Source organism: Archocentrus centrarchus, chromosome 15 (assembly GCF_007364275.1).
Source record: "Archocentrus centrarchus isolate MPI-CPG fArcCen1 chromosome 15, fArcCen1, whole genome shotgun sequence".
NCBI lineage: Eukaryota > Metazoa > Chordata > Actinopteri > Cichliformes > Cichlidae > Archocentrus > Archocentrus centrarchus.
In genome coordinates, this window is record NC_044360.1 from 24,079,683 (window position 1) to 24,105,771 (window position 26,089).

A 26,089-nucleotide genomic window follows, 5' to 3' on the forward strand; every position below is an offset into this window, starting at 1 on the left:
ACTACAGAGTCCTGTACATCTTCACACACCAAACAAGCCCATGTAACATAAGAGAAGCACAGTAAGATCACAATAAGACCGCAAAGAAGCAGAAACCCCTTACACACTGATTCTAGGAGCCCTCAGAAATCCACAGTGTGCAGTAAGGCGTCTTATCGCCCAAGACCAAAGTGCTGACAGCTGAGAAATCATCACAGACGGCTGGACAAGGCTGTCCAGCCGTTCTTTCTCTCAACGATGAAAAATAATGTCTAAGCATGCATTTACACCAGGTAGTATATCTATTGTTATTGTACACTTACAATATACAACTATACAGAAAATGTTGGAAACATGGTTGATTAAAAAATGTGAACAATTAAAAAAAAAAACAGTTCACCATTAAAGTAGAAAGGTTGTGACATCCTAGATTTTTTTTTTTTTTTTTTGGTTCATGCAACAAAATATTTTAAAGAGGACAAAAAAAAAAAATAAGCGTTTTGATGTGTAAATTTACATTTAAAACATGGATGAAGACGATGTGCAAACTTGATTCATTGCAAGCAATTGCATAATGCAGCTTAAGTGACGGTATTGAGGTGGGACCAGGAGGAAATGGGGGCAAAAACAAAAACCAGCGATTCATGGCTTCAATGAATGAGTCTCCACAGCAAAGTTAGGCCACATATATAAATCAAACTCAGTGCTCAAACACTACAGAACAGAAACATTCACACTGGGAAACATACAAGCGACAAAGTTACATTAAGTAGCATCTCGATACAGACTGATTCAAACCTTATGTAATTTATCACTGATCCGTGAGTCTGAGACATCCACACAATATACAAGCACATAATTCGCCCCAACAATACACAGCACCAAAAGTACATTTCCTTGTCATTCAAGATTTGGATGTAAGAGTAACACTGCAAGTAAAAGCAACACCTTGTAGGAAGTCATGATAACCTTTGGAGGAACTCAGAGCTCCTAAAACCACTCCAGTGGTTTCCAAACTGGAAGCTGGACTCCTTTTAAGGGGTTTCTTCTAGTCTTTACTGTTGTTCACTTAAATTACTGGATGATTAAAAAAAAAAAAAAAAAAAAAACTGAAAAATTAGAACCCAAATCTGGTTGAACTGTTTACAACTTATAGATGCATTCAACCCAAAAGAAAGCAGTTTTAGATGCTATAAGCCAAGAAAGGAAAACACTGTGTTGCATGCTCGAAGTTGCATTTAAGACACTGGTAAATAAAATCAATAGGGCTGCTTTCGCTGCATTTTCCCTTGTAACGAGCAAATAAATTATCGATAATTATCTAGAAAGCGTGCAAAAACAAATAACACAGGAGTATGTCTTAAAATATAACAAACACTGGTGTATGAAAATTCCTACACTGGGTCTGCAGAATGACGTTTGAGATTTAAAAAAAAACGAGGGTGGATCCTTTTTCCACAAACGCCGACTTGACATATAAACGAATTAACTTATAATGTAACAAGTGCAATGAAGGTCCATGTGCAAATTGGCATAATTTGCAAATTCACCATTTCATTTAAGAAAATGTGATGAATGGTGATCTCTTTGGGTGATGGTAATTACAGATGAGCTTTCAGAGCGTAAGCACTTACAAACTGAGGAAAGAAAATGAACACTAAACAGAATCTTCTCAGTCATTACACTGCTCAGATTCCTCTGATCTTAATAGGACATTAGTTAAAAAAAAAAAAAAAAAGGCAACCTGAAAGCAGACAAATAAATAAGATGACTTGGCATTTAAAACATGAGCGCAGTATCTTAAACACTACAGCTCATTATATTATGTAACTACAGGTACATATACGCGCATGATGATTCTCTACAGCCTCTTGTCTTCAAACAGACAATGCGTGAGGGGTAAAGATAAAAATGTTTCAAAAGGAAACAGTTCTCTTTAACTGAAAGGTGTGAGTCCACACTAAGGCAATGACATGCACACATGGGTGGTAATGGGACAGAAAATAAATACACAAACATGTTTAGATTTAGTAAATTACAGGGCTGTCGTTTTTCGGCTGGTGAAAAACAAAGATGGAAGGATGGGGCAGTGAGAAAAAATTGCAGAGGCTGAAAAGAGTCCAGTGAACATTTCTCTGCACCCCAACCTCTATCCTCCCCCTCCTCTTATTCCTCTGCTGGCTGGGCAGTGTCTGTCTGTGCTCAAAAACAAGACCGAGACAATGTTACGGTGAAGCCCGAGAGGTCAGAGGAAGGGGAGTGATGAAACCCGTCCATGTGGGCTTTAACAGTCTGACAGAGATGAACAGTTAGTGGTAATATTTTTGCCAACCCTGTGCCACCGGTACTACCGCACCTCCAAAGGCCCAGTTTTATCCTAACCTGTCTGCCTGGCCGAGGCAGATGGACGAACAGCAGGAAGATTATGGTGAGGACGAGGCAGCTGCGTGGTATTTGACAAAGGCGATGGCTGCCAGCTCTTTGCAGAACTCTTCCAGCACAATCACCCCCTCCAGCAAGGTCATGTGGTCGATACTAAAGGAAGGGCAAACAGAAAGGTGAGAATATCTCCAATGTCAACTCAGAATATAAGAGCCCAGAACCACATGGAGGTACATACGTGATGCCTTCTGGCTCCAGGCCTAATAATCTCTTTCTCACAAGCAAAAGTTTGGGTGTGAAGTCTGGGATGCGGTGAATCCTCAACATGAGATCTCCAACCACCTAACACACACAAGGACACGCAGCAATTACCAAAACACGGCAGGTGAAGGGTGCAACACCAGTAAATCACTTCTACGCTCTGCAATCACTGACCTTAAAAACTGCTTTTACATTGTGTTCCACTTTAGATTTCATGGATAAGCATTTCAGCTGAATGCCAGAATCAAATAACTTGGTGTTGTATTCAGTAAGAAGCAGGGCGAGCGCCAGCATGCTCACGAGATTACTGGAAAGCCAGATTCAGAATGGCAAGCTGCAGCACTAATCAATCAGGAAAAGTAATAAATAAAAGTGGCTATAAGCTTTGAGCAGTGTCTTCTGTCAATGATGGATAAGATAATTACTGTTTAACGGCTCAGTCACAATAGAATAAAAATAGGACAGAAACCTCCTTTGCAACCAAGAAAAATTTCCCAGCTATTGGACTGCATTTTTGGGGGGACTGACTGCAGGTAGCTGCAGCAACCACTATTTAAATCACAAAGCAACTGCACAGGTAACCTGGTGGGAGGCAACCTGTTTCCAAACAATCACAATCTGACTCGAAGTGCCTGCAATCACTACCAGACAGATTGGCAACACATTGCAATCAATCAATTCGTCTGTGATGCATCTCTTTGCAACAGGGGACTCGACTCAACTGGTTGTATTCAGGTTATAATCAGATTATATTATAAACTATATTATAAATATAAAAGCAATTTTGCCGTGTGCCTGTCATTCGGCAACTACGTCACTATGTGTGAAGTATTTTCACCAATTTATCATAGTTAATTGCCATATTATCACAAACAGATTACATTTAATTGCTAACTTGCTAATTCATTCTCAAAGTGACAGCAGACTAACGCTGTCTTATTGTTGTTTTACCCCCATCTTCATACACCGGCGCTGCTTTGAAGATGGCAAGTGACTGCAAGAGGTCACAGGTCTGGTCCCTGTCTCCAAAGCAACAAGACTGCAAGTTGCTACGAGTGTTTTCCCTTGTGTGACTGTAGCATGATCTAGACGGGAGCCTTACCCTGACGATGACAGAGAACAGAGATCTACACCCAGGGGCCAAGTTGATATAAGGGTCCAGCAAGTATTCATGCAAGTGAGGATGTGGCAACAAAGACAGCTTGGACAGCACAGCAGTCACCTGCAGGTTGACATCGTAGGGCTGGAACACAGAGAGGGAACCAGGTTAAAAAAAGATAAATCAAGTCCCTGATGAAGAGCTCTGGAAAATTTTGCTTCATGTGAAATCAAACATAAACAAGTTTATTTTAATGACAGAACCATTGATAACCAAACACAAAAGAAAATGTCTGCAATCAGTGACTTATTTGCATTTTTTTGTCCAGTTAATGTCATTCCTTTTTCGAGGACCAGATTCATAGTAAACTGCAACAGTGTACACTGAAGATTAAACTGGTTTAAATAATCTGCTAATTGGAAGTGGGGGTGGAGCATTTTCTTGAAAATCAGGAACAGTAATTATGACTGTATGACTTGAAATAAAGTTTCATGTTGATTTGCTCGGAGAAAGCGTTACCTATGCTATATTGGCATAAAGTAGTAAGAGGAGATCAATACAAATATCAGCACTACAGCAAGCAGCTGATCTAAATGATGAAAGTATTACACGGCAGATCAAACTCACTTGATCTAGGATGCGTCCCATCCTGTCAAAGAGAACCTTGAGGAAGTGGCCCTCAAAGAAAGGGATGTCCAAGTTACACTTCTCAAAAGGTTTTGGATTTCCCCTCCAGTCCCACCGCTGGCAGATGCCACAATAGTCCCTGAACTGAGGAGAACAAAGGAGAAAAATAACGACCAACAATACAGAAGGAGCTGCGCCAGCGCTGTTAGGAGATAAAAACAGCACCAGAGAGCACTGTAACTGATTCTTATCTATTTATTGTCCAGTGTGTCATAAGCTTTTCAATAACCAACTACCTGTCTGTGTGCATCTCTGAGGTAGGTGTCATATCCTGTGCCTTCAACGTGATACGATGACTTGGCCTCATCGGGTACCAAACACAGGAAGCTGCAGGGGATAGAACATAACTGTCAGAACTGAGCTGAGCAATGCCACGTGTATCACAGCGCATCCTGAGAAGACTGTGCACCTGTTCACAATCTTGTGGACTTCTGTCTTCCCCTCAGACTTTGAGTGGTCCGGACTCTGTGGTGGAGAGGTGCTGAGCCAGTCAGACCCAGACAGCCTGCTCTCTGGAGAGAGGTCATCACCAAACAGTGGATCCTCCTCAAGATCTCTGTATTCAAAAAGATTTGTTTTATTTATATTGTACACACACACACACACACACAATGCATGTCAGAGCATTACCTGTTTTTCTACACGTTTCAACACATCTGCATCACTCAGAAGTCCAACTGGTTCTCACAATATGAACAGTACGGTCTGAACCACAAGTTCATAGCACTTTATGGTTCTTTGTGTGTCTGTGGCAGTTTGGAGCTCTGTATAATTTGTCAGCCTGGAGTCCTACTAGACTTTAAATTGATTATTTGAGAAAACACACTAAAGCACAAATGTATCAAGCAACTAAATGCCTTTATATGAAAAAGAATTAATTATCACGCAGAAGAAGCCCCCATGAGTGTTTCTGTCTTAATTGTGATTTTCATTAGTTTCACAAAGACAAGAAACATGCAAATTATTCCTCATTATGTTTCAGTCTCCCACAACCTCGACTTATGCTAATAAGTAGCTGAGTTGCATTATTGTGAGCCTACTTAATCAAGGCTCAGAGGAATTTCACCAATTAAAAAGACCCACTAATTAATTGTGCATGAGAAGTGATAACGGATCTAAAAAAAATAACACAGCTAGTTGATGCATCCATTTTATTTCCAGGTGTTTGCGTTTGTGCAGAGGATCTTCAAGAATGTTAAATCCACCTGCTCAGTGGGGTGGGGGTAGGGGCTTGTCAAAGGTCAAAGGCAAGTCCTTACACAGCATCATGAGGCTGGCCATTCTCCAGTGGCTCCCGCTCCTCCTGGGGTTTGTTCTCCAGGTAGTTCCTCTCCTCCAGGCTGCGCAGCACCAAGTTGTGGAGGATGTGCTGGTTGGGCTTCTGGATTAGCTGCTCAAATAGCCGCAGGGTCATGATGCTGATCTGGGGGAGGGCACAGAGGAAGGAGTAAGACTTCTGCTCCCACTATAAGTGCAAAATAGCTAGCCAAGTGTTTGCTCACTGCCAGAAAAGTAGGCAGCGACTGCTGAAGAATCAAATAATGATTCAGCTCCCTTTTGTTTGATGACAAAGATTACAATGGCTCTTTCAGATACTAATTAAAATTCACGTGCTTTGCGTTAATCATATGATTCACTGGAACTCAGAGGAAAAGGCAGATGGCCATTTATACTTTCTGATATCAACCAAGATACTAACTACAAGGTGTACACAACTGTAATCAAAGAGTCTGAATGATTTCATTTTGCAGACATAAACTGTGTTAAAGGTGGACGCATTAGCAGAATAACAACCTCGTCTGACAGGTGATCGCAGTGCTCGATGAGTCTGTGTCTGAGTGGATTCTGAGCGATTGTAGCTGAAGTCTCGGGTTCTCTCTCCTCTCCGAGCAGGAAGTAAACCATCTCCTGCAGCAGAGCCTCTGAGGTCACCTGCCTTATGATTCTGTTCAGTAGAGCTGTAGAGGTCAGGATGCCCACCTCGGACCTACATGAATGGACAAACCCACAGCAGTCACGACAACCTCTGAAGTACACTGACAAGACCAGAAACAGGGTGATTGATGATTCAAAGAGGGCCTCACGTCTGCATGAGCTGTGGTTCCATCACAGACACAAAGAATCTTTCTCTCACTGCTTTTGCCATCACTGCAGCTGCTGACTGGAAGACAGTGAAGAAAAGACACACACACAAAAACAAATGTTCAGCTTTGTGTGGATTTCATACATTTAAAAAAAATAATAAATTATTTGAAAAGACTGCCTTTTATTCTGTCTATTCAGACTGTGATATGACTCATCAAAACACAGTGAGTCAGCACTGGGTAAGAACCTTCTGTGCTTCCTTGATGAGCTGATCACAATAATCAAGCCAGGACAAGAAGGAGATGAGAGCCCTCTTCCCTGTGAAGACAGCAGCGTCCTCCTTCAGGTTATATACATCGAGACTAAAAGAGGAAGAGGAAAAAAATAATGGTATTAAAAAAAATTGATTTAACTCTGCTGATAAATTTTGCAGAGAAGGCTATTTAAGGAGAAATAATCTGATCTGCAGTTCAGTATTTAGAAGTCACTTCATTTAATGTGGGTTTAGAAAGTAAACAACTAAAAAAAATTCACCCCCAGTTGACCGACTCTACTGTCTCAATGTCCAAGGGGTCCATGGACTGTGGCAGGGCTTTATAAAAGGAGACCAGCCGGTCCGTGAGAAGCTCACAGAGCTCAGTGTTTTCAGTCAAACACTTGGCAGCAGCAGGCTCTGGTAAACTGACCAGCAGCATCAGGCCCTCGCATGCCTTCACCACTATCCTGCCATCCTGTGGACAGGAAAAAAATATATGAATATATGAATCAGCGGCTCATGATTACAAACTCAGAACTTCTCAAGAAAAAGACTTTACATACACATCTTAAAATAAATCATCCTCACATGGAGAATACTTACAGGACTCTTTGTGAGATTGAGCAGGGACGTGACCAGATTGTAGTTGTTGCTGTTATTGTTACTTGTTGGACTGGACGTGGAGACAGCAGCTGCTGCCTGTGGCTCGTCTTGGTGGTCAGCTTGTTCCTCAGCCAGAGACTGACCAGTGTCTGGAGCCAAAGCGTTCTCCTTGGCCCCCTCTGTTGCCACATGACTCTTTATCTCAGGTCTCTTTGACTTGTTCTACAAACAACGTCAGGAATAAGATATGAGCTCTGAATTATGTGCTTAAAAATCCTGTATTTGTTAGTTAAATATTTCCCAAATGTGCATCTCTCTGGTGTCATAGCAGCCCACCTCTAAAAAGAAATTGACAAGGTACGGGTCCTGCTTCAGTTTGGCACAGACTATACAAAGGAACTGGATCTCTTCATTTTCTGTAGGAGCAGCAAGCACCTCACCGCACAGACGAATCAGTTTCTGACAGTCATGTCACAGTCAGAGAGGAGAAAAAAAAAAAAAAACAAGATGCAAGTACGTTACATAACCTGCCAGTTAGCAGAATATTTTTAGGAAATCCAGACTGCAGCGCTTCTCACCTGTACAGGTCTGTGGACGTTGATGTGTGGCAGGAGGGGCTGTCGAATATGTGCTAGCAGCTTTGTGTAGAAGGTGAGCACCTGCTGCTTCATCCCAGGAGGACACTGATGGGAAATCACATAAACACCATACATTAGACTTTATTTAGTTGGTCCAGAAAATAGAAGCCTCAGAAGGGAGCAGAGGGACATATCATGATGCCAGTGACAGTTTTTATATTTACTGTTACTACTCGTGTCAAGAAGTGTCAGCCTGCACCAACCTCCATATACCAAGTGCTCACAATTTAAATCTCATCCTTGCTATTCAATAATATTGCTCTTTACAGACACAGAAAACATACCAATTCTGGCTCCATCAGCCTGTTACAGTGACAGCATAATGACATTCACACACAGAAAGCTTTAACCTGACAGTTTCATTCAGACACTCACACAACACTGACAGAACAAGTCTATTTACGTACTGCGCACCAGATTTGAGAGTCAGGTTTCTTTAATGGGTGCCTCTGTTTTGACAGTTGTTTCTTGTTAATCTGACCTGTCACAGACACCGTCTTCACGGCAGTAAGGATTTACTGTAACGTTGTACTTTACAAAAACAAAATCTCAGTCAGAACGAAGGACAGATGAAAAGGGTTTGGTGATTTTGGAGTGTTTTGTGTGCACCTCCAGCAACTAAAGACACGCAAACTGTGTCTTTTGTGCACTGAGATGTTTATGGACTAATTGTTGGAGGTGGAATGTGAGAAATTCTGAAGCTCAGAATTAGTTTTTCGAGTACAGAGAAAAACTGTTTATCACATATAAGCTTGTTTTTTTTTTTTAAAACAATGATCGGCTTGGTGGTATCCATGATGGGCAGAGTAAATGGGCATTTATGCTTCAGCGCGAAATCTAAGCCATAGCAACGTTGTAACCAAAAACCCTTCTGAAACCCTACGACCTAACCTAAAGCAGAACTTGATGTGCACCTCCCTAGAAATGTAACCACTCATTGCGATGACACACCCTGCAACTATTGTGACTGAGCCTGTTCAGCACAGTCCTGTGCATGTCCAGCTACTTTTTCACTGCAGTTTTTGAATTTATCAGTGAGAAAATAATCATCAACTCAATATAAGGAATCATAATCATAGCCTCAATATAAGGACTCACAAATGTCAGCAAATTCATGGAGAAAGATTTCTGAGCCTATTGGAATGGACGTGAGGGAATGAACAAAGACAGGGGGAAAAACTTGCGTGACAAATATGTTGCCCCCCCAAAAGAGTGGGGACCCAGGAGGGAAAAAAGTCCCAGCATTTTTTATTTATTTATTTTAAATCGGCAGGGACCGCATATAAAACACTGGGACATGACCACAAGGTAATTAGCCCATAATGCACCAGCACAAGCTGGTACAAATGCTGGCAACAAGGTCAGCCACTTACATATGCTCTACAAAGACTCACCTCAGACGTCTAAATCAGCCATAAGATTATAAGATGGCATTCTCCACAATGTCTTTTAGTGAGCAGAACAGCCCAAGATAAAGGAGACATGCACACACTCATCATCTTCTCTGTGTGTCTATTTGTTAATATGACAGCATGGATTCAGACTTCTATCATGTTGCAAGTGATACATAAACATTACTATGTTGGGCCAAAAAAGAAATATGAAAACGGTGCTCATGCATACATAAAGCTGGCCCATTTGGATTGGATTAACAGAAAGGAGCACACGTGTGAAAGGCGCTTATAGGTAAAATCTTATAACATGTTCATTTTCCTGGAAGTAGTTCATGTAGTTACCAAAAGCATGACTGCCTTACATCTGCCTTGCCCAAGGTGTAGAGAGTCTCCAGGATCTTATGATGTAAGAGATACTCCATGCAAGGTCCTGTCTCTCCAGACTCCCTTTCCGCTTCCTCCTGGGTCAGAATGTCCAGCATCTGTTCCAGGTGGGATGGGATGTTTGTGTCTGTAACGGGAGCTTTGTCATCTAATAGGGGAATTCATAGAAAAATATGAGAAACTGTACAAATATGAGAGAAAAGGCCATACCTATCACAAGGTTAGGAATAAGCCAATATTATACACAAGGAATCTCCATGGGGATTGTCACAGTCAAACACCACATCAATCTCTATGGATGCCAACATATAATAGACATTAGCTTATAATTTCAGACAGTCCTTACCAGAAGTCTCAATGTAATAATGTGTAATGGCCTTCCAGTGATAGACAAAGTCCTCCTGTAAGGGCAGCGACGGGGCAAGCTGGAAAATACATTTTGGAAAGATGAGCTTATGGTAATCTAGAGACTAATGATTATAACTACATTTCTACATATCTCACTTGCTTTCAAACAAAGATTTTAACATCTCCTGTTAAATGGTTCTCAAGCTCAGCTACAAGACACCTTTGTTGTGATGTGATCGCATTCAAAGCCCAATAGTTTACAAAAGTATTTATAATGCGGCAAAAGGTTAGTTTTCAGGTAACCTGTGACCCTTACTATTGGAAATCTACTAATACACGTCAACAGATATACAGTATGTCCCAGGTGTGTGAGCTGATATTAGACATTTCCTCAGTAAGTCTTATTTAGGAGTGGGTTGATAATCTGACCACATCTTAAGTCAAAATTATTCCCTCTGAGCTGCCTGTACGGTGTGTTGTTTGAAACAGCTGGAAAACTGCGGTGAGACACATTACCGGTTTCTAGTTAGTTAGCTGACTGGCTTGCTAGCATGTTAACACTGAGTTTCCAAAACTGCTGAGCGACGCAGCTCACACACTTTCCCCTTAGTATTAACGTTAAAAAAAAGGCGTTTGCGCAACATCAAATATGGTTAGCCAATTATTTCGACGCCACTCCTGAAGATGAGACCCTGCTGTTTGAAACAGGATAGCTAGCTATGTTAGCTTAGCTTAGCTTCTCGGTGCTATTATGAGCTAACTCATCATCTACCAAGCTCAGCCTACCAAGCCGCATTTAAACAGATGACATGCTGCAATTACAAAAAGGCTAGTTAGGATTTTGTCAGAGCACATAATCAAGCACATTCACAGGTAACCAGAGTGAGCAAACTGACAACAAATACACAAAGCGCTAACGATAGCTGAGGCTAACTGGTCAGCTCGACAGGTAGCTACGTTAGCCTTATGTTTGGCGTAGTGATATGTGGTGTCTGGACAACAAAAGAAAGACGTTACACAAAAGCCAGTCCTAAAAACAGTCTCGGTTACAAACTCACCGCTTCCACAGCGTGCTGGAGAATGGACGTAAATTTGGAGAACATTTTGTTCTTCGACTGGACTAGTTTCTCCCGAGAAGACCTAGAGAATTCCTCTATCTTCTTCTTCCTATTGCTGCCGCCTCGATCCAGATTGGAGGTTTCATACAATGACCCTTGTAACGAAATAAAGAAGTGTAAGCAATAAAAAACGGAGCACGTTGTCGACAGCAGGACTTTACAGGCCTGGCACAGCTACTGTAAACAAGACGTCTACGGAGTCAACGTACGCTCACTTTGGACACGGTGGCACTTCCCTCGCCAAACGCTACTCCTGAGGAAAACCACCAGGGGGCGCAGGAGCACTAAAGAAGCGTTTATAATTGCTGACAACCATCACTGCATACTAATTGATTTAGAAACAATACATTCAGTAAAAACCATAATAAATATTCAGTTTAACAAGTTCGCTTCATATATCAAGTGATAAAGATTTGGCTATTGAAATTAATAATTAACACCCTCCCTTGCAATGCACTGATTTTATATCTGAAATTGGGTGTTCTTTTCACGCAGAACAGAGTGTATATGTCTACTTAAAGTGTCACTGCTTTACAATAAAGTTTAAAGCAAAGCAGAGTCCATGTGAGGGACGAGTTCACCAGATATCTTTCATGAGTAGCCGGATTAATGGAAAAACGTGGGGGAAAACAGCCATCATAGCACCGGAGTGCCTGTCAACTTTATGATTTAGCCCAACTCACGCCCAGAACAGCACAGTCATCCCCGGCAGAAAGTAGGCTGCACCCGGTTTAACGTTTAGGTGAGCCGACAGCAGCTGCAGGCGAGGAATTTCAAGCATGATTTAATTTATTACTCAGTAATTCCGTGATATTATGTTCAAATATGGGCATAAACTTGTTGGAAAATAGGGGGGAAAAGGATGCTGTCTGATCCAGGACACGCCCTGTCGCTGGAAAGTGCCTCTCCACCGCGCGTCCTAGTCTAGTCCACCAAATCGCTGGCTGTGCGTCCCCCTGCGATGAATCCCAATAAACGACAGACTCAAACTCACAGCATCGAAAATATCACACTGTCAACCTTCTTCCGAGCTGCACCGGGTGGCATCTTCTGTTAATTTCGCCAAAGAAAGAAGAGACTCTACCTACCGGGCATGTCTGCTAGAGGTGAGTATCTTTTGCCGCAGAAGCCTTCATAACAATGCATACAGAGGAGAAAAAGTCTCTTAATTTTGAAGGAGGAGGGGGTCTTGGTTCAAGGATGGGTGCGATGGAGAAGGGAGCCCCCGTGGCATCGTCTTACGGGAGGCTCGAGCTGTGGTAATGACACTGATATTGTAAGTAGGTTACACCGGTGCATAGCTGAAACTACAGCTTCCACCACCGCTGCAGCCTTTTCTTTTCTTTTTTTATTTTTTTAAGACAACCTACAACTTGTTTCGTTGCTCTCTGTGCAACCTAAATATAGATCCAACACTTCAAAAAATAAATAAATAAATATAAATAAATCCCTGCTATGACGACGAGCCCTCTGATCGCTTTAACACATTTAATCAGCTAGGTGCTTGTCATTAGTTAAAACCTGCTCACTGTTAGTGGAGGATAGTCAGGCCATAGCAGGCATTTAATAATCATTATTAACGGGTGAGGTCAGGTGACAGACAGTGCCATCTTTTTTAGAAAGTGCATGATAAATGCAAACTGAAATTTCTTGCAACCATCTAATCAAGTCAGAGTTGTGCAGATGTTTTGGAAGATTGACATTTGTGGCTGAGGTTGAACAAACAGCTCAGGTGGATGAGGTGGTTTGTTTCCAGCTGTCTTGGATTTCTGTCAGGTGACCTTGCTCTCAGGCACAGCATCCAGCTGTTCCTGCTATAGGCTGAGGTCAGATGGTCTGACTGACTGAGAGCCGGATAAAGAGCAAAGAAGTTACAATGAGGACATGACATCAGGGTTATTATATAAAATCTGCAGTTTAATGGATTCATCATGATGGGTCTGGTTCATTTATTGGGTAACAAAGCAACTTTTTTTTTTTTTTTAAAGCAGCGGGCTGTACAATAGATCACTCCCCTCCAGCCTCTATATGGGTGAGCCTGTATACCAAGATAGCTTTGAACTCCCCCCCATTACTGATGTGGCTTCCTGTATCTGTCCTTCATGGCTGCTGGTGGAGATCGATGAAGCTCAGAGCCCACTACTTGAAAGCGGCCCCTGCGGAACATAGATGTGATTAGCACACTTAAGCTTCCGCAAACAGCCAATCACTGTTCCTGAGAATTAATTACATCCTACATCCTATGGTTGTATATGCCAGTCATCTCTGTGCTGTTTAGACAAATGTGAGTTTATTAATATTGGGATAAATCAGGCACAAACAGGCTTTTTAGCAACATGTCACATTACATCTTTCACAGTATGTATCAAAAGGACATGACGTGAAACATTTTAGTGTGGTTAATTATGAGTACAATTGTTCTTTTGTCTTCTTTGTAGGGAATCTGCATGTTTCAGTATGTTTCCACTGTCTTTTTGCCATATTTTAAATGCTGTTTGGCGTATTGACAGAAAATCATTGGTAACTATTTTGCTGAAAGATTACCCATCAAAGTCACTTTTCAAACAAAGGTAAAAGCTTTCCAGTTTCTCAGTTGTGAGAATTTGTTACTTTTTGTTCTCCTGTGTCTTTTAACGCAATATACTTTAGGCAGTTTTGATGTATTTTCTAATAAATTATTTGAGAATATAATCTGCAAACAGTAACAGCTGCTGTAGATCCAGTTCCCTGGTGTAAATAATTTAAATTGATGACCACTGCCCATTGAGATTTATGTTCAGGATGTCAGTGTAAAGTGTCTAATGGGCTGCTCAGTCCGTGTTGTGGACCTCTAGTGGTATCATTATCAATATTTCACAGCATACAGGAATAAACTAAAGCATGTTTAGTGATTGATTTTCTTCCAAGAGCAAAGCAAAGTTTAAAATAATCACAAATTACTACACTTTCTCCTCCCAGCCTCTCCTTCGCTTGTCCAGAGAGTATAAGCCATTATTGTGCTCTCAGCCTTGAAGTCACCCCCCCCCCCCCCCCCACACACACACACACACACACACACCCCCATCCCTGTTATCAACACAAGGCCATCGGCTTTTACCTCAGTAGCAGTGATGCCCTTCCATTAGTCACCCCCGCCTTAGAAAGCACCCTTACTGCTTTCTCTGGGCTTTTCAGTCTCATCGTATTTCCTGTCCTCTTTTTGTTTTTGTTTTTTGTTTTTCTAGAATCTCTTAAGGTAATTTTTATTCATTTTTCATAAAAACCATTATCCCGGTAAGTCTTACCTATGAGCTGCTCTCTGTGTGTCTGCTGTTAATGGCCACTGAGCAGTTCAGCCGGAGCAAATTGGGCTTAAGTGCATTGTTCAAGGTCACATTTGTAGTGGTATTTGAGCGATAGCCATATCAAATTTCTCCACCTGCAGCACATTATCGGAAAAACCTACTGAAAAGCAAACCTGCCGTTGTTATGCTATTTAGCATAATCTCCTCATTTATTTTTTATGTGTTGGATGTTTGCTGTCATGTCTGCTCTGCTGCAGAACTTTAAAACAACATGTTGGACTATTGAGTTCACATATGTGGGTCTGTGTTGTTCAGTCAGTGTTTTACTACACATAGGCTGTGATTTCCTGCTTTGTAGTGCTTTAAATGCTGAAAATATGTTTTTTCCTAAAGATATTTTTCAGTTGAACTGTTTGGCTAATTACACCCTCCAAGCAGGTTAAGTGATTGTCTTGGTTCATTTGTTCGTTTGTCTGTTAGCAGGATTTCTCAAAAAGTTATAGACGTACTGTACTGTGCAAGATGTCTTGCTCCACCCCCCCAATTTCTTTATATTTTGCTCCACTGAGCCAACGTTCTTGTCATTTTTAACATGGTCTTAAGCAATAGTTCTGCAGACTTTCTGAAGACCCATTCATGGTGTGTGACCCATGAATCATTCAAGTATAAAAAAAGGCACATAACTGAAGGGACGAACCAGTGTCATGTTTACACTGACAAATTTTTTCAGCACTTTGATACTAGCAGCCTGTCAGAAAAACACATCATTTGTTTCTGTAGTTGAAACTGTGAAAAATGCCAAAGATAACATAGTTTGACAGGGATAAAATAATATGCACCAACAAGGTGATTCACAAAGAGCTATTTGATGAAAACTTGGCAACGTGTCCTTAAAAAATTGAGGAAACTGGACAAGTGGAGGGCAGACGAAGATGTGGCAGACCTAAAAAAAAAACTATCTACAGCAGGTGAACAGTATCTGCAAGTCATGTCCTTAAGAGACAGGAAAAAATCACGCAAAGACCTGACACAGGGATGCGTCTGACCCTTCAATGGATCCATCTACTGTTCACCAAAGCCGCATCACACATGGTCTCAGTGGCTGTCTAGAAGCCATTCTTAAGGAAGGTAAACAGGGAGAAAAGGCTGAGGTATGCCAAATTATACAAGAACTGGACTGAAAATCAACACAGGTCAAATTTGAAATTTTTGGTTCAAATCATTGTCAGTGTGTATAGAGGAGGTACAACAGCGAGTGTCCACAGCCATCTGTAAAAAACGGTGGAGGCTCTGTCATAGTTTGGGGCTGCATTTCAGCCAGTGGTGTTGGAGATCTTGTCAAAATCGATGGAATTTTGAACACAGGAAAGTACCATCAGATTTTGATCCACCATACGATACTATCTGAAAAGCCTCTGATTGGCAACGGCTTCACACACTGACAATGCAAGAAAATCATAGCTGGATAGAAATGCTCATGATGGAAGACCATCAGTCATGGATTGGCCTGCAGCCAACATCCAAAGAAGAACTTTGAATGTCCTTCAAGAAGCTTGGAGAACTATTCCTGAAGAGCAGATAAAGAAATGAAAAGAAAGTTGCCTCAGAGAGTTCAGGTGTTGAAGAATAAAGGTGGTCACACCAAATATTGACTTTCAAGCTTGTTAGAATTGTATACTGTATTATACTATGTTTGCACGTTTCAATAAATCACTGCACTTATTTCTCATGTTGCCAGCAAAATATAAGGAAATGAGGGGTGGCTCAGGCTTTGCCACAGATATCCTTCAGGATCCATGTGCTGAAATTAGGCATGGTGTTGAGGGAAGTTTCACCCTGGGCTGAGGTAATGTTTTTGTCCTTTCCTGCTTAGACATTATTATCAGTATCACTATGAAGAAATACTATCCTGTTTTCCAAAATATTTCTGTAACTTTCAAAGTCAGTTCTGCTTTTTTATTAAATAAGCCTGAAAAATTATGGATAATTTTGTTTTTTCTGGTTATCAATTCTGAAAGTCATTTCATTCTGGATGGCTTTTAAGTGACTATCGACAAAGAAAGTCTACCCCCATATACCCTAGTGCGTGTTTGATTTTCCTCCACTTCCTGCTCCACCCCACCCTTTCCCTGACCAGTTTGCACATCCTGCACAGCGTACCTGTTTCAGTGCAGTGTTATCTGGATGATCAGTGGTGGATAAAAAAGGAGGCATGGCTCCATTCTGCAGTAACCCAATCTGATGCCTCCTTCTCATCCGACCACTGGAGAGGGCTGCTCATGCTGCAACAGCACGACCCTCTGCCTCAGCACTTTTCTCTCTGTCAGTGTGTTTGTGTGTTTATATACTGAGTGTGCGAATATGAGGGTCGGCGTGCGCGCGCATGCATGTGTCCTGGCAAAAGCCTGAATAATTGATGAGCAGTGGAAGGAGTGAAAGCACTGCCGGACGGGACGGTGTGTGTGGGAGTGTGTAGAGATGGGGGAGAGGAATACAGTGAGGCAGCAGCCTGGCTACGATGGGCTCTGCAACTACGCCCAAAAAATCACCTCCTGCTTTGGACTAGATGGTAAGAGAGGGGAAAGATGAAGAAAGAAAGGGGAGTGGGGGAGTTTTGTCTCGTGTTGATGAGGATGGAGAAACAGCAGAGGCTATGTGAATGTGTGTGATGCATTTTATATGCTCTGCTGATTTTCTATTGCGCAGGGACAGCAGTCTTGTTTTTCTAAGCGCGTTGAGTTGCGAGTGTGTGGGTAGTTGTAGCAAATCTACCACGGAGTGGATGACAATTGGAGGGCAGTGCCTCATTGCAGCAGAGTACTGTGTCCTCAGCTACTCTCAGGTACATGTGTCCTCATGTGTGGGTGTAAGATTGTACATGTTGTTGCTTATACCTCACTGTCACACTTTATCTTTTCCCTGTAATGAAAGTCTAGCTGTCTGAATGAAGGTGTGGTTGCAAGCAGACTCCAGATAAAATTAGATGAGTACATGATGGAACTAGCAGTAAACTCAGCCAATCCAACTCCAGATATCCTGTCTGTGCACCCTCTCAGACAAAGAGGAAATTCATTAAATTTGAAGTGCAGGCCAAGCTGGGCATCTCCAGACGAAAAGGATATTTTGTGCTTTGTCACTGTCTGCTATGCTCTTCATCAAGTCTGCGCTACTCTGGCTTAATTCTTTTGTGATGTGTGTGATTAGCCTTATCTGTTTGATGAATGCAAGATGTCAGGAGGGAGTTTTCTGTTTTACTGCAGTTAGTTGATACTATATAGAAATATGTTTAAGGAATACACGGCGATGTCCTAGCAACACTGTGTCAACAAAACCATCATATTTTCAGTCATTAGCGGGTTATCGTCCTTCTGCATCATCTGTCTTTTCACCTCCCACCAGGACACATCAGTGACTCCAAATTTACCTCATGAAGAACTTACATTTCCAAGGAATGCGAATTGATTCTTGGCTCAAGAAAAATGAGAAAACATTGTGCAAATCTTTGCAGAAGCAAATTTGACTCAACATTAGATGGTCTAAAGATTAAAAACCTTCCTACTGAGTTACAGCTTCGAAAATCCTACTAATGTAGCTGTCAATTTCACCGGCTAATGGAGGGATAACCTATCTGCATTTCAAGTCTAATACTAATGTAGTTGCAGTAACTTTATATTTCATTGATCTTGCTGATGAGGAACCGTGAATTTGTGCATTATTGTCTGCTGGAATGACCTTGTAAAGGGCTGGCAGACTCCCAAGGCAATCCAACCCTGAAAGCACGCTTTACGCTCTACACTGATCCATTTGGTCTTTCTGTGGATGAAACTAACTTAATTCAAAGGGCATTCAAAAACGATCTTGTTATTTCGCAGTGTAATTTAACTTAAAATGTAAAGACAAACCAAACCCCTCCCAGAAGATAATCATGGCTCGACGTCAGCCTTAAGCAGCTTAAGGCACCAAGCTGGTTGGGCTGAAGACACTCATAGTGTAAGCTTCTCTCCCTGTGTCTCACTCTGCTCTACCTGAAGCAGAGTGTTGGTGATACCTGCTGCCTGCTGGTTGGCGTGCCCACCTCAAGACGGGCACCTGAAGTGACGGATGGAGGGACCCTAACAAAAGGAGGTTCAGTTGGTCTCATGGCCGAGATTTAATGATGCGTTCTTTTGAATTTATCCATCAAGTTTCCTTTGTTTTGATTTTGTGCCTCTGTGAACACCCTTCATCACTGATGCCCAAGGTTAGAAGGATTTTAGAGCGAGTGTGAGTCCAACGCTGGCTGACGTCTACCTGCAGTGCTTCGCCCTTCTCTGTGGGACGATTGAAGGAGAGCAGGGCGCGATGCCCACTGTGCCCAACCTCAACAGCCTGAGCAAGCTGTGCAGCTCCAGCCGCAGCCAAAGTGTCAAACGCGTCCGAATAAAACGCAAGAACTCGGTAAAGCGTATGTCCATCATCGAGGATGGACATGTGGCTGAAGTCCTGTACCTTATTCCTAAGCAATACATGGAGCAGCTCCCGTACCTCAACCCAAATGACTATTATCTAAGTGAGAGGCTGAATGATGTTGCGACAGGTAGGTCAGGTTAAAATGTATAGATCAGTCTGTTTGAAGCATTTATCGTCTCAGCTTCTGTTATAGGCGCCCATCCCTGATGTGGCAGACTTGTCCATATAATAAAAGCTAACTGTAATAATATTATTGAATGAGAGTAATAAAAAATTACCATTAACATGCAAATATAGTGCAAGTACATTTTGCACCTACTTTAAGACACTTTTAACTGAAATTACATTTGATCTTCTTTGTTCTTCCCATCTTCTCTGCTAGCCACCCTTTTAGCAGTCATTTCATACAGGCTCTTATTTCAGCCCTCTACTGCAGTCTGGCTGCTCTGTTTGTGAGTAGGTGTCTCAAAGTGAATTGATTAGTTGTTGCTCATAGATTACTTTGTTCTAATTGGATGACAGTGTGTGACTACACCTCTTGTGGCTTTCCACATCTGACCCGTGTTTCTGTGTGCGAGCTCTCGTACGTGAGTTATGCAGCGATGACACCCCAACACCACAAAGTCTTGCTGACAATGGTAGAAAATTCACTATCGTCCTCTCTATACTTGCATAATGCAAAACCATATGCAAGGGCAGACTTTCTGAAGTTTGCCAAGCCAACGGTACATGAGGAAGTGACATGGTGGCTTACATCAGGATTACAACATGGGCATTAATACAAGTCGAGATTTCCAGACCTTATGCATTCTCTGACTGCACGCCAGACAAAGTAGCAAAAACATCATTGCTTGGCACAGAGCTGTGTGTAAAATAAATACTCCAAACCACATGGCAGCAGTTTAAAGTATCCAGCTTTATTAAGGAAGGTTGGTTGTTGAAAACTGACCCTGAATTAATCAGTTATTACCTGCCAGCAATCAGAAACAGTGACATTGATTGATATGCATGAGACCAGATGTTTGTAAAAAGCACTCACAAATGAACAATAGTCATTATTTTATCAAGCTACAAGTTTCCTGAAGCCTCTTTATTGCTGAACCCGACACAAGCTGTTTCCACACCAAAAACAGTCCTGCGTTATTCCACTCCATGATTGTTTGTTTGAGTGTGAGTGGCACTAAGCCTGCTTTCCAAGTGCTGTTATCCAGGGGTCACCAAATATTTCACGGATTCCTCAAAGAATCATGTGGATTGTGGGTAAAAAAAAAAAAAAAGAAAAAAAAAAGAAGTGGTTTTTATGTTTTGGTAAATTGTTAAAATTCTCACAAAAAGAATGTCAGTGAGGTTACTTGTAGGAAAAATATATTTCCATGTGTTCAGGATAGCTACATAAGGGTAATGTTAGTGTAGAATGGTGAAAAAAGTGCACCTGGTTGCACAGTATTGCTGTTCAAAAGGTTCTCCCTGTTTTGTAACCTGGTTTAAAATAGAAGCAAGCTGGTGAAGTGCCTGTCATTATCCGGCGACAGGGAGTTAATTAAGTGTGTCTGTGCTCTAAAAGAGTTAAAGAGTGCATCCTAGTCTTCCCTGATGAGTTCACCAAAATCTAGATATCATCATTCAGTGCACAGTGTGAGTGTGTAGACACACATCTTTTTATGCTTTTGGATGCATTTATGTGTATATACGTGTGTGTGTGTGTGTGTGTCTGAGTGCGTCTGCTAATTATATGCTCAGGGATAATTGTGCAGCCTGTCCTCACTCTTGTTTACTGCACGTGTGACTCTTTAAGCAAAATAATAATTTTTGTCCATTTGACTGTAGTCTGTAGTCATAAGGCAAATTACTGACTATGAAATGATCATGTTATATGATAACAGGACTTAATCTGCTAATTTACTGGCGAAGTTATTAATGGAGAGTCAGACGTGGATCATCCATAGGTGAGCCAAACACAGTAGAAACCTTTCATCCATGGATAATAGGCTTTGCTTCTCAGGAATTGCTCTTGGCAAGCCTATTGTAGCACGATTGTCCAGCAGCTCCTACAGAGATTATTAAAAGAGTCGAGATGATAATAGGTCCATTACAGCAGACGCAGTAACAGGATGTCTTTGTGCTGCATTCAGCAGTTAGAAGGTGGACTGCAAAACTCTCAGTGTTCCTTTAAATTTTACGAGTTCTCTTTTTTAAAATTATTATCATACACTTATAAAATATTTCCCTTTCTTTACAATAAAAAAGGGTGGAGTGCTTGGAGTAATGTCCACTAACTATTTTTACCACTTTCCTCACTGGCACATCTCCATTTGTTTGATGGGGAGAAAACGCCCCTGTGGAAACTGTGGTACGATGATGGGTATCCAGAAGGTGGCACAGTTTACACTGCAGTGGGTGAATGCATTCTGCATGCATAATAAGCTGCCTGCATTAGCAATTACAGTAGTGGTGCTGATGAAAAACTGTTCCTCTCCCATAGCCAAAGGGATACGGATTGATCGGTGACCAAATTTGGTCCCAAGTTTCTGCCGTGTTACTCGGTCAAGTTACTTTAGAAGTCTTAATTTCTCACACTGTTGTACCTAGAAACACTGGACTGGTGTCTTGCTATGTCTCTGTCAGGGCAGCAGTGGAACTTCTTAAATACCCACAGAGCAAATAAGAAACTTTATTAATGTACAGTATTATTCTGAGGTGTTGCAATAGAACTGAGTGAAACAGTGTTCCAAAATAATTCCATACATTTGATATTGTTACCTTTTAGTATACTAAAACACTGTGATATTCCAAGTGCTAAAATAAAACAGGCAACAAATTATATGACTTCAGTTACGTAATACACGTGCGTACATTTTTCTTGTTTTGGCATGTTGTCGCATCTCTAGCAGATGGGAGTCTTGTTTATTTTGCAGTATTTTTATCACAGAGGTGCCACTTCATTCATAGAGTCATTTTTTCATATGGTTATTTAAGCGGCAGATGATATAAGAGCCGTGTGTTCATCTGGCTCAGTCTAGAACATGGTAATTGGATTCCAGGGGACTGGAACACTGAAGATATTAATACGATGCTCATGTTAGAGATCACAGTAAGTCTAACCTTCAACCTTAGATGGCACTTCTTGGTCTATGCACTGCAACCCTCATCACTGAGATTATTAGCAGCTGAGGCTCACTCAAGTTGAGGCTGGCTTTACTGTAGGATGATAAGGTCAACAGTGTTGGTTCTGACTGGATAAATCTTATTTTATCACAATTTCTGGTGTGTTTAATGCAGCTTTTGCTTTATTTAAAAGATCAACCACCTTCCAGTCACAAAAGATCAGCACTTCCAAAGAAGTCAGTCTTTTAAGTAGTTGCTTTTAAAGCTGCTGTGGTCTGCTTTCTCTTTTTTTTTTTAACACATCTGTCAAATAGTGAAGGTTTTCAGTGAACCACTCTTTTAGCACAGCAGGCTAATTACCTCATTGAAAAGAGTAATAGATCACCACCTGCTGCCCTGTTGTACTGAAACAAAGTCTTTACAGAGGTGCCTGTTATACAGCAAAGTCATAAGAGGTTCCTTTCCACAATAATTCAATGTTGAACTTATACTGATGATTTATCATACACCACACACTTTAGAATAGAAGACAGTTGAAAATAAGGTTTTGCAGCTGGTAAAAGAGGAAGAAAGTCAGTGTCTTTACATGTGACTTTACCTGTGATGTGCAGTATATGTGTCTAAGTTGCTCTGTTATGGGGATTTGGGGGTTACTGTTTTTGGTCACACAGAAGCATCAGCAGCCACCTGGTTGCTGCAATGAGGAGGCGGCTGACACAACAGAGGGGCTGTGAGAGGGAGCAGGAGGGGGCAGAGGAGGAGGAGTGGGAGGGAGCAGGAAGAGGAGGAGGAGAGGGATGGGAGGAAAACAGGCAGTCGGGAGGCAAACCCCACGCTGTAGCGGTGTTTCTGAGAGGAGCGCTAAGCAGCGCCCACACCTCTCTCTCGCTCTCTCTCTCTGGTGTCTTGGGTTTCTTTTTTGCGCTTCAGTCTTGAATAAAAAAGGATCTAGCAGCTCGTGTGTGTTTCTGGTGATTGATCCTCAGAGCCTTTTCCGGTGCAGATATACCTGGATTCCAATGGTCATGGTCAAAGAAAAAGGTATTCCAGCGGTCAAATGTGTCCCTGTGTATGTGTGTGTATGTGTTTGCCATGTGTGTGTTTCTACAGCATTTGTTTTGCTTGTCGTGCTGTTGACTGTCTGCAGTATAGATGTGCACTGTGTCCATTTGGCTTTGCACTGCTGTGTCTGGCTGAATTAGATTTGACTGGACTAAATTCCTAATTTCTGATTTGATTATTTTTAGAGATGTAGACATATGTGCTATTATAGAGGTGGGTTTTTCTCTGTGTGGGTGTGTGTTGCTTGGAAGAAGTATGACTAACGGCACAGTCTAAATGTGCATCTCCAACACATCAACATGTTCCCTCGGAGAAGCAGAACATGCTACGCCCTTCTCAATATTCTCTAGCTGCTGCTTGGGTTGGAGTCTGCTTAATTTGGCTGCATCAGGCTTTATGTAAATGCACGCTGAAAACAAAACATCTGGCTTGTTATATAGAAACTTTAAACCTTCAGGGTGGTAGTTCTTGGATAAAACAGTCCATCTTTATATAGAGGCTAAACAGGAAGGCAATGCTGAGACGAAAAGTGGAGCACTAGTGTAGGGAGGCACACTGCGCAGAGCTGTGGACCTGCACTCGCTCTCTCTCCTCTCTCTCTCTCTCTCTGTCTGCAGCCGTTGCTATGGTGACCATCTAAAAGGTACACTCCATTGTTGTCAGCTGTGGCCCCATTCATAGTGTCCTGTTAAAAGAAATAGATGATTGTTTCCACCTATAACCGAGGTCGCCCAGCTGTGTGGGCAGAATGAAGCGAAGTCAGGGGGTATCGTTTAGAGATATTAACATTCCCTGCAATTTGCTGGGGCTTGTGCTCGTGAGGTTGACCATTGTCAGTATGACTCACGGCAAGCAGCAGCGAAGACAGTTTTCTACAGTGAAGAAAATCTCCTGTTTAAAAATATTTAGAGGAGACATGAAAGCTCTGCTAATCAACCAAAGTTAAACTAAAGTAGTTGTTGCAGGGGGAATGAGTCTGAAACTTTCATATGGCATGTATAGCCATCAGATTTCATCTCTATACTAGAAAAAAATCAGCTTAATGGATTATATGTCACCATTATACTCAAAGTTTTTGTGTGCAGTGGATGCCTGTGTAGCCAAACCTAGTTTGTGTGGGCACGGCATGTTTTTGCCTTTTGTCTGAAAATATTTCTACCACCAAAAAAACATGTGTAGAGATTTTTTTTTTTTGGGGGGTCAGATATGAGTATGTAGGTTTGTTTATATATCTGACAGCACATTGGTGGCTGGAGGCGGTGTTCAGCCCTGGAGCTGTTCCCTTCATGTGGATTTGACTGGGCCACGAAAGAAAAGGCCTTCACCACCAAGTCCCCACGCTGGCAGAACACCCGTAACCTCTGGCTGCCACGTTTTCATCTCCCAAAATTCCTCTGAAAGTTTTCCATAGACTTAACTCGCTACCTTCCTGTTGCCTTGTGGGATTTGGTGGCAACAGAAAGCTTATCCAGGGCCCAGTAGCTTTTCTCTCCTCTTGCTTTTGTGACTCAAGTTTTCATCATGTATTCTCAAGGGATCTCATAATGCAACCTGTCTAAGGCCAGGTGGGTTTTGTACCATCAGGATGCACAGCTGAGCCAATACTGACTTATGCTGTATGCTCAGAATGATGAATCATAATCAAGGGATTGCAGTGTTAGCGTTTTGTCTGCTTGCAGGCGGCTGCCCTATTTTCAAAGCCAAAAATATACTTGAAATAGTTTGTAATTTATTGGGTCCATGTGTACCTTACGTAGCCTGATCTTGAGCCTGAGATTTGTGTACATTTGTAGGCTTAGCTGACTCTTTTATGCTCATTCTCGTGCTCCCTGTGTTAAATTGCATTAGAAGCCCGACTTACCTGAGCCACAGATAACCATCATCACATGTATGTCACCTGGCTCATGAAGCACCGGCTCCCACAGCTCTTTCTTTCACAGTGTGCAGATTTTCTTTTGACAAAGTCTAATGTCATGTGCCTTTGTGGCTGCCTCCAGTGATTTTGCAGAGTGCTGCTGCTGCAGACAACTGCAGTGGTGCCTCATCTTTGAAGCTTGCCAGTGTCTAGCCCATGAAAGAGGAGCTAAACCCTTTCGCAGACATCAGTGCAGCACCCACTCTCATAGATACTCACTGTTTGTACAGCTGGCACACGAGTCTAGAATATACAGATGAGATAAGTGGTCAGCCAGGAACAGACGGTCACTGACCTGAAATATACACGCTAAAACAACACGAGCGACGTGAGACTCACATGAAAGAATGCAGACTGTAGCCATACATTCAACAAACATCCTCCCTGTCAGGCATCAATCAGTTTGATTATCACAGGAAACATGACAGGAGTGTGGGGCCTTCATGGGCTGTCATTCAGAGGGAAAGACCCAAGGCCACCATCAGAGCATGATGAACTCTGAAGTTTATAAAGCTCCATTGTCTCCTCTCAGATAAGTAACTGCACTCAAAGTCTCTCTCTATTATTATTGTGTACCTGCTCAACAACAAATGATCCGCACTGTGGCGTTCAACCATTGAGAGCACATCATTATTTCAAGCTCAGGTCCCCGAGGATTAGTTATTTCAGGTTTAGGGGGGGCTGGTGGAGGCCCATAGGACTCCCCCCTGCAATTTGTGCCCCGCGTTTGAAGTGCTTTGTCTGGGGTGCTGGTGGTGGGGCAGAGGGATGTGGAGGTGGTGGATACTGCCATACATATTCATGGAGGGGAGGGTTAAGAGCTCCTTGTTATGTCTGGGTGATAAAGAGCCCCCGCATGCCCTTCCCCCAAACAGACACACGTCCAACCGCACATTGGCATATTTTGCGTCTTTGATGTTAATCTTGGGTCAGACCCCCCTGGAATATTCCATCCCAAACTGGTTGTACTTGTGGGAGTTGGGGGGTGGGGGTGTGTGTGTGTTTGTTGCCTATGAAGATCTGGGGACTCGAGTGTTGCA

The 26,089-nt window shown here is 42.1% G+C and overlaps 2 protein-coding genes across 8 annotated transcripts in view; one reads left to right on the top strand and one right to left on the bottom strand.

Annotated features, from left to right (window-relative positions):
• Window positions 1-481: 481 nt before the first annotated feature.
• fhip2a (FHF complex subunit HOOK interacting protein 2) lies at window positions 482-12,463 on the bottom strand. Of its 2 annotated transcripts, XM_030748089.1 has the most exons (18): window positions 12,323-12,463; window positions 11,175-11,329; window positions 10,115-10,193; window positions 9,747-9,916; window positions 7,931-8,035; window positions 7,689-7,811; window positions 7,353-7,574; window positions 7,028-7,224; window positions 6,741-6,855; window positions 6,493-6,569; window positions 6,203-6,395; window positions 5,668-5,831; window positions 4,818-4,964; window positions 4,645-4,735; window positions 4,349-4,492; window positions 3,725-3,865; window positions 2,600-2,703; window positions 482-2,514 (listed from the first exon to the last, which is right to left on the bottom strand). In XM_030748089.1, the coding sequence occupies exons 1-18, from the start codon at window positions 12,378-12,380 to the stop codon at window positions 2,403-2,405; spliced, it is 2,397 nt and encodes a 798-aa protein (XP_030603949.1). In that variant the 5' UTR covers window positions 12,381-12,463; the 3' UTR covers window positions 482-2,402. The 2 variants fall into 2 exon arrangements, with proteins under 2 accessions (XP_030603949.1, XP_030603950.1); XM_030748090.1 differs by lacking the exons at window positions 10,115-10,193; window positions 11,175-11,329; window positions 12,323-12,463 and having other exon boundaries at window positions 9,727-9,875.
• A 6,073-nt stretch (window positions 12,464-18,536) lies between these two features.
• The window catches only part of ablim1a (actin binding LIM protein 1a), a 30,896-nt gene continuing 23,343 nt past the window's right edge, over window positions 18,537-26,089 (top strand). For 4 of the 6 annotated variants that reach the window (XM_030748083.1, XM_030748084.1, XM_030748085.1 and 1 more), the window contains exon 1: window positions 18,537-19,094. In XM_030748083.1, coding sequence (XP_030603943.1) covers window positions 18,860-19,094 — 235 coding nt within the window. In that variant the 5' untranslated portion in view covers window positions 18,537-18,859. Of the gene's footprint in view, window positions 19,095-22,901; window positions 23,114-26,089 lie in introns of those variants that run through there. The other 2 variants (XM_030748087.1, XM_030748088.1) reach the window with 1 other exon arrangement.

Excerpts from the sequence above, each read along its gene's own strand:
- fhip2a (XM_030748089.1), bottom strand. The coding sequence starts at position 12,380 with ATGCATTGTTATGAAGGCTTCTGCGGCAAAAGATACTCACCTCTAGCA. Across the intron at positions 7,225-7,352 it reads TCAATCTCACAAAGAGTCCT|GATGGCAGGATAGTGGTGAA; the intron begins GTAAGTATTCTC and ends TCCTGTCCACAG. Across the intron at positions 4,736-4,817 it reads GTCCACAAGATTGTGAACAG|CTTCCTGTGTTTGGTACCCG; the intron begins GTGCACAGTCTT and ends TATCCCCTGCAG.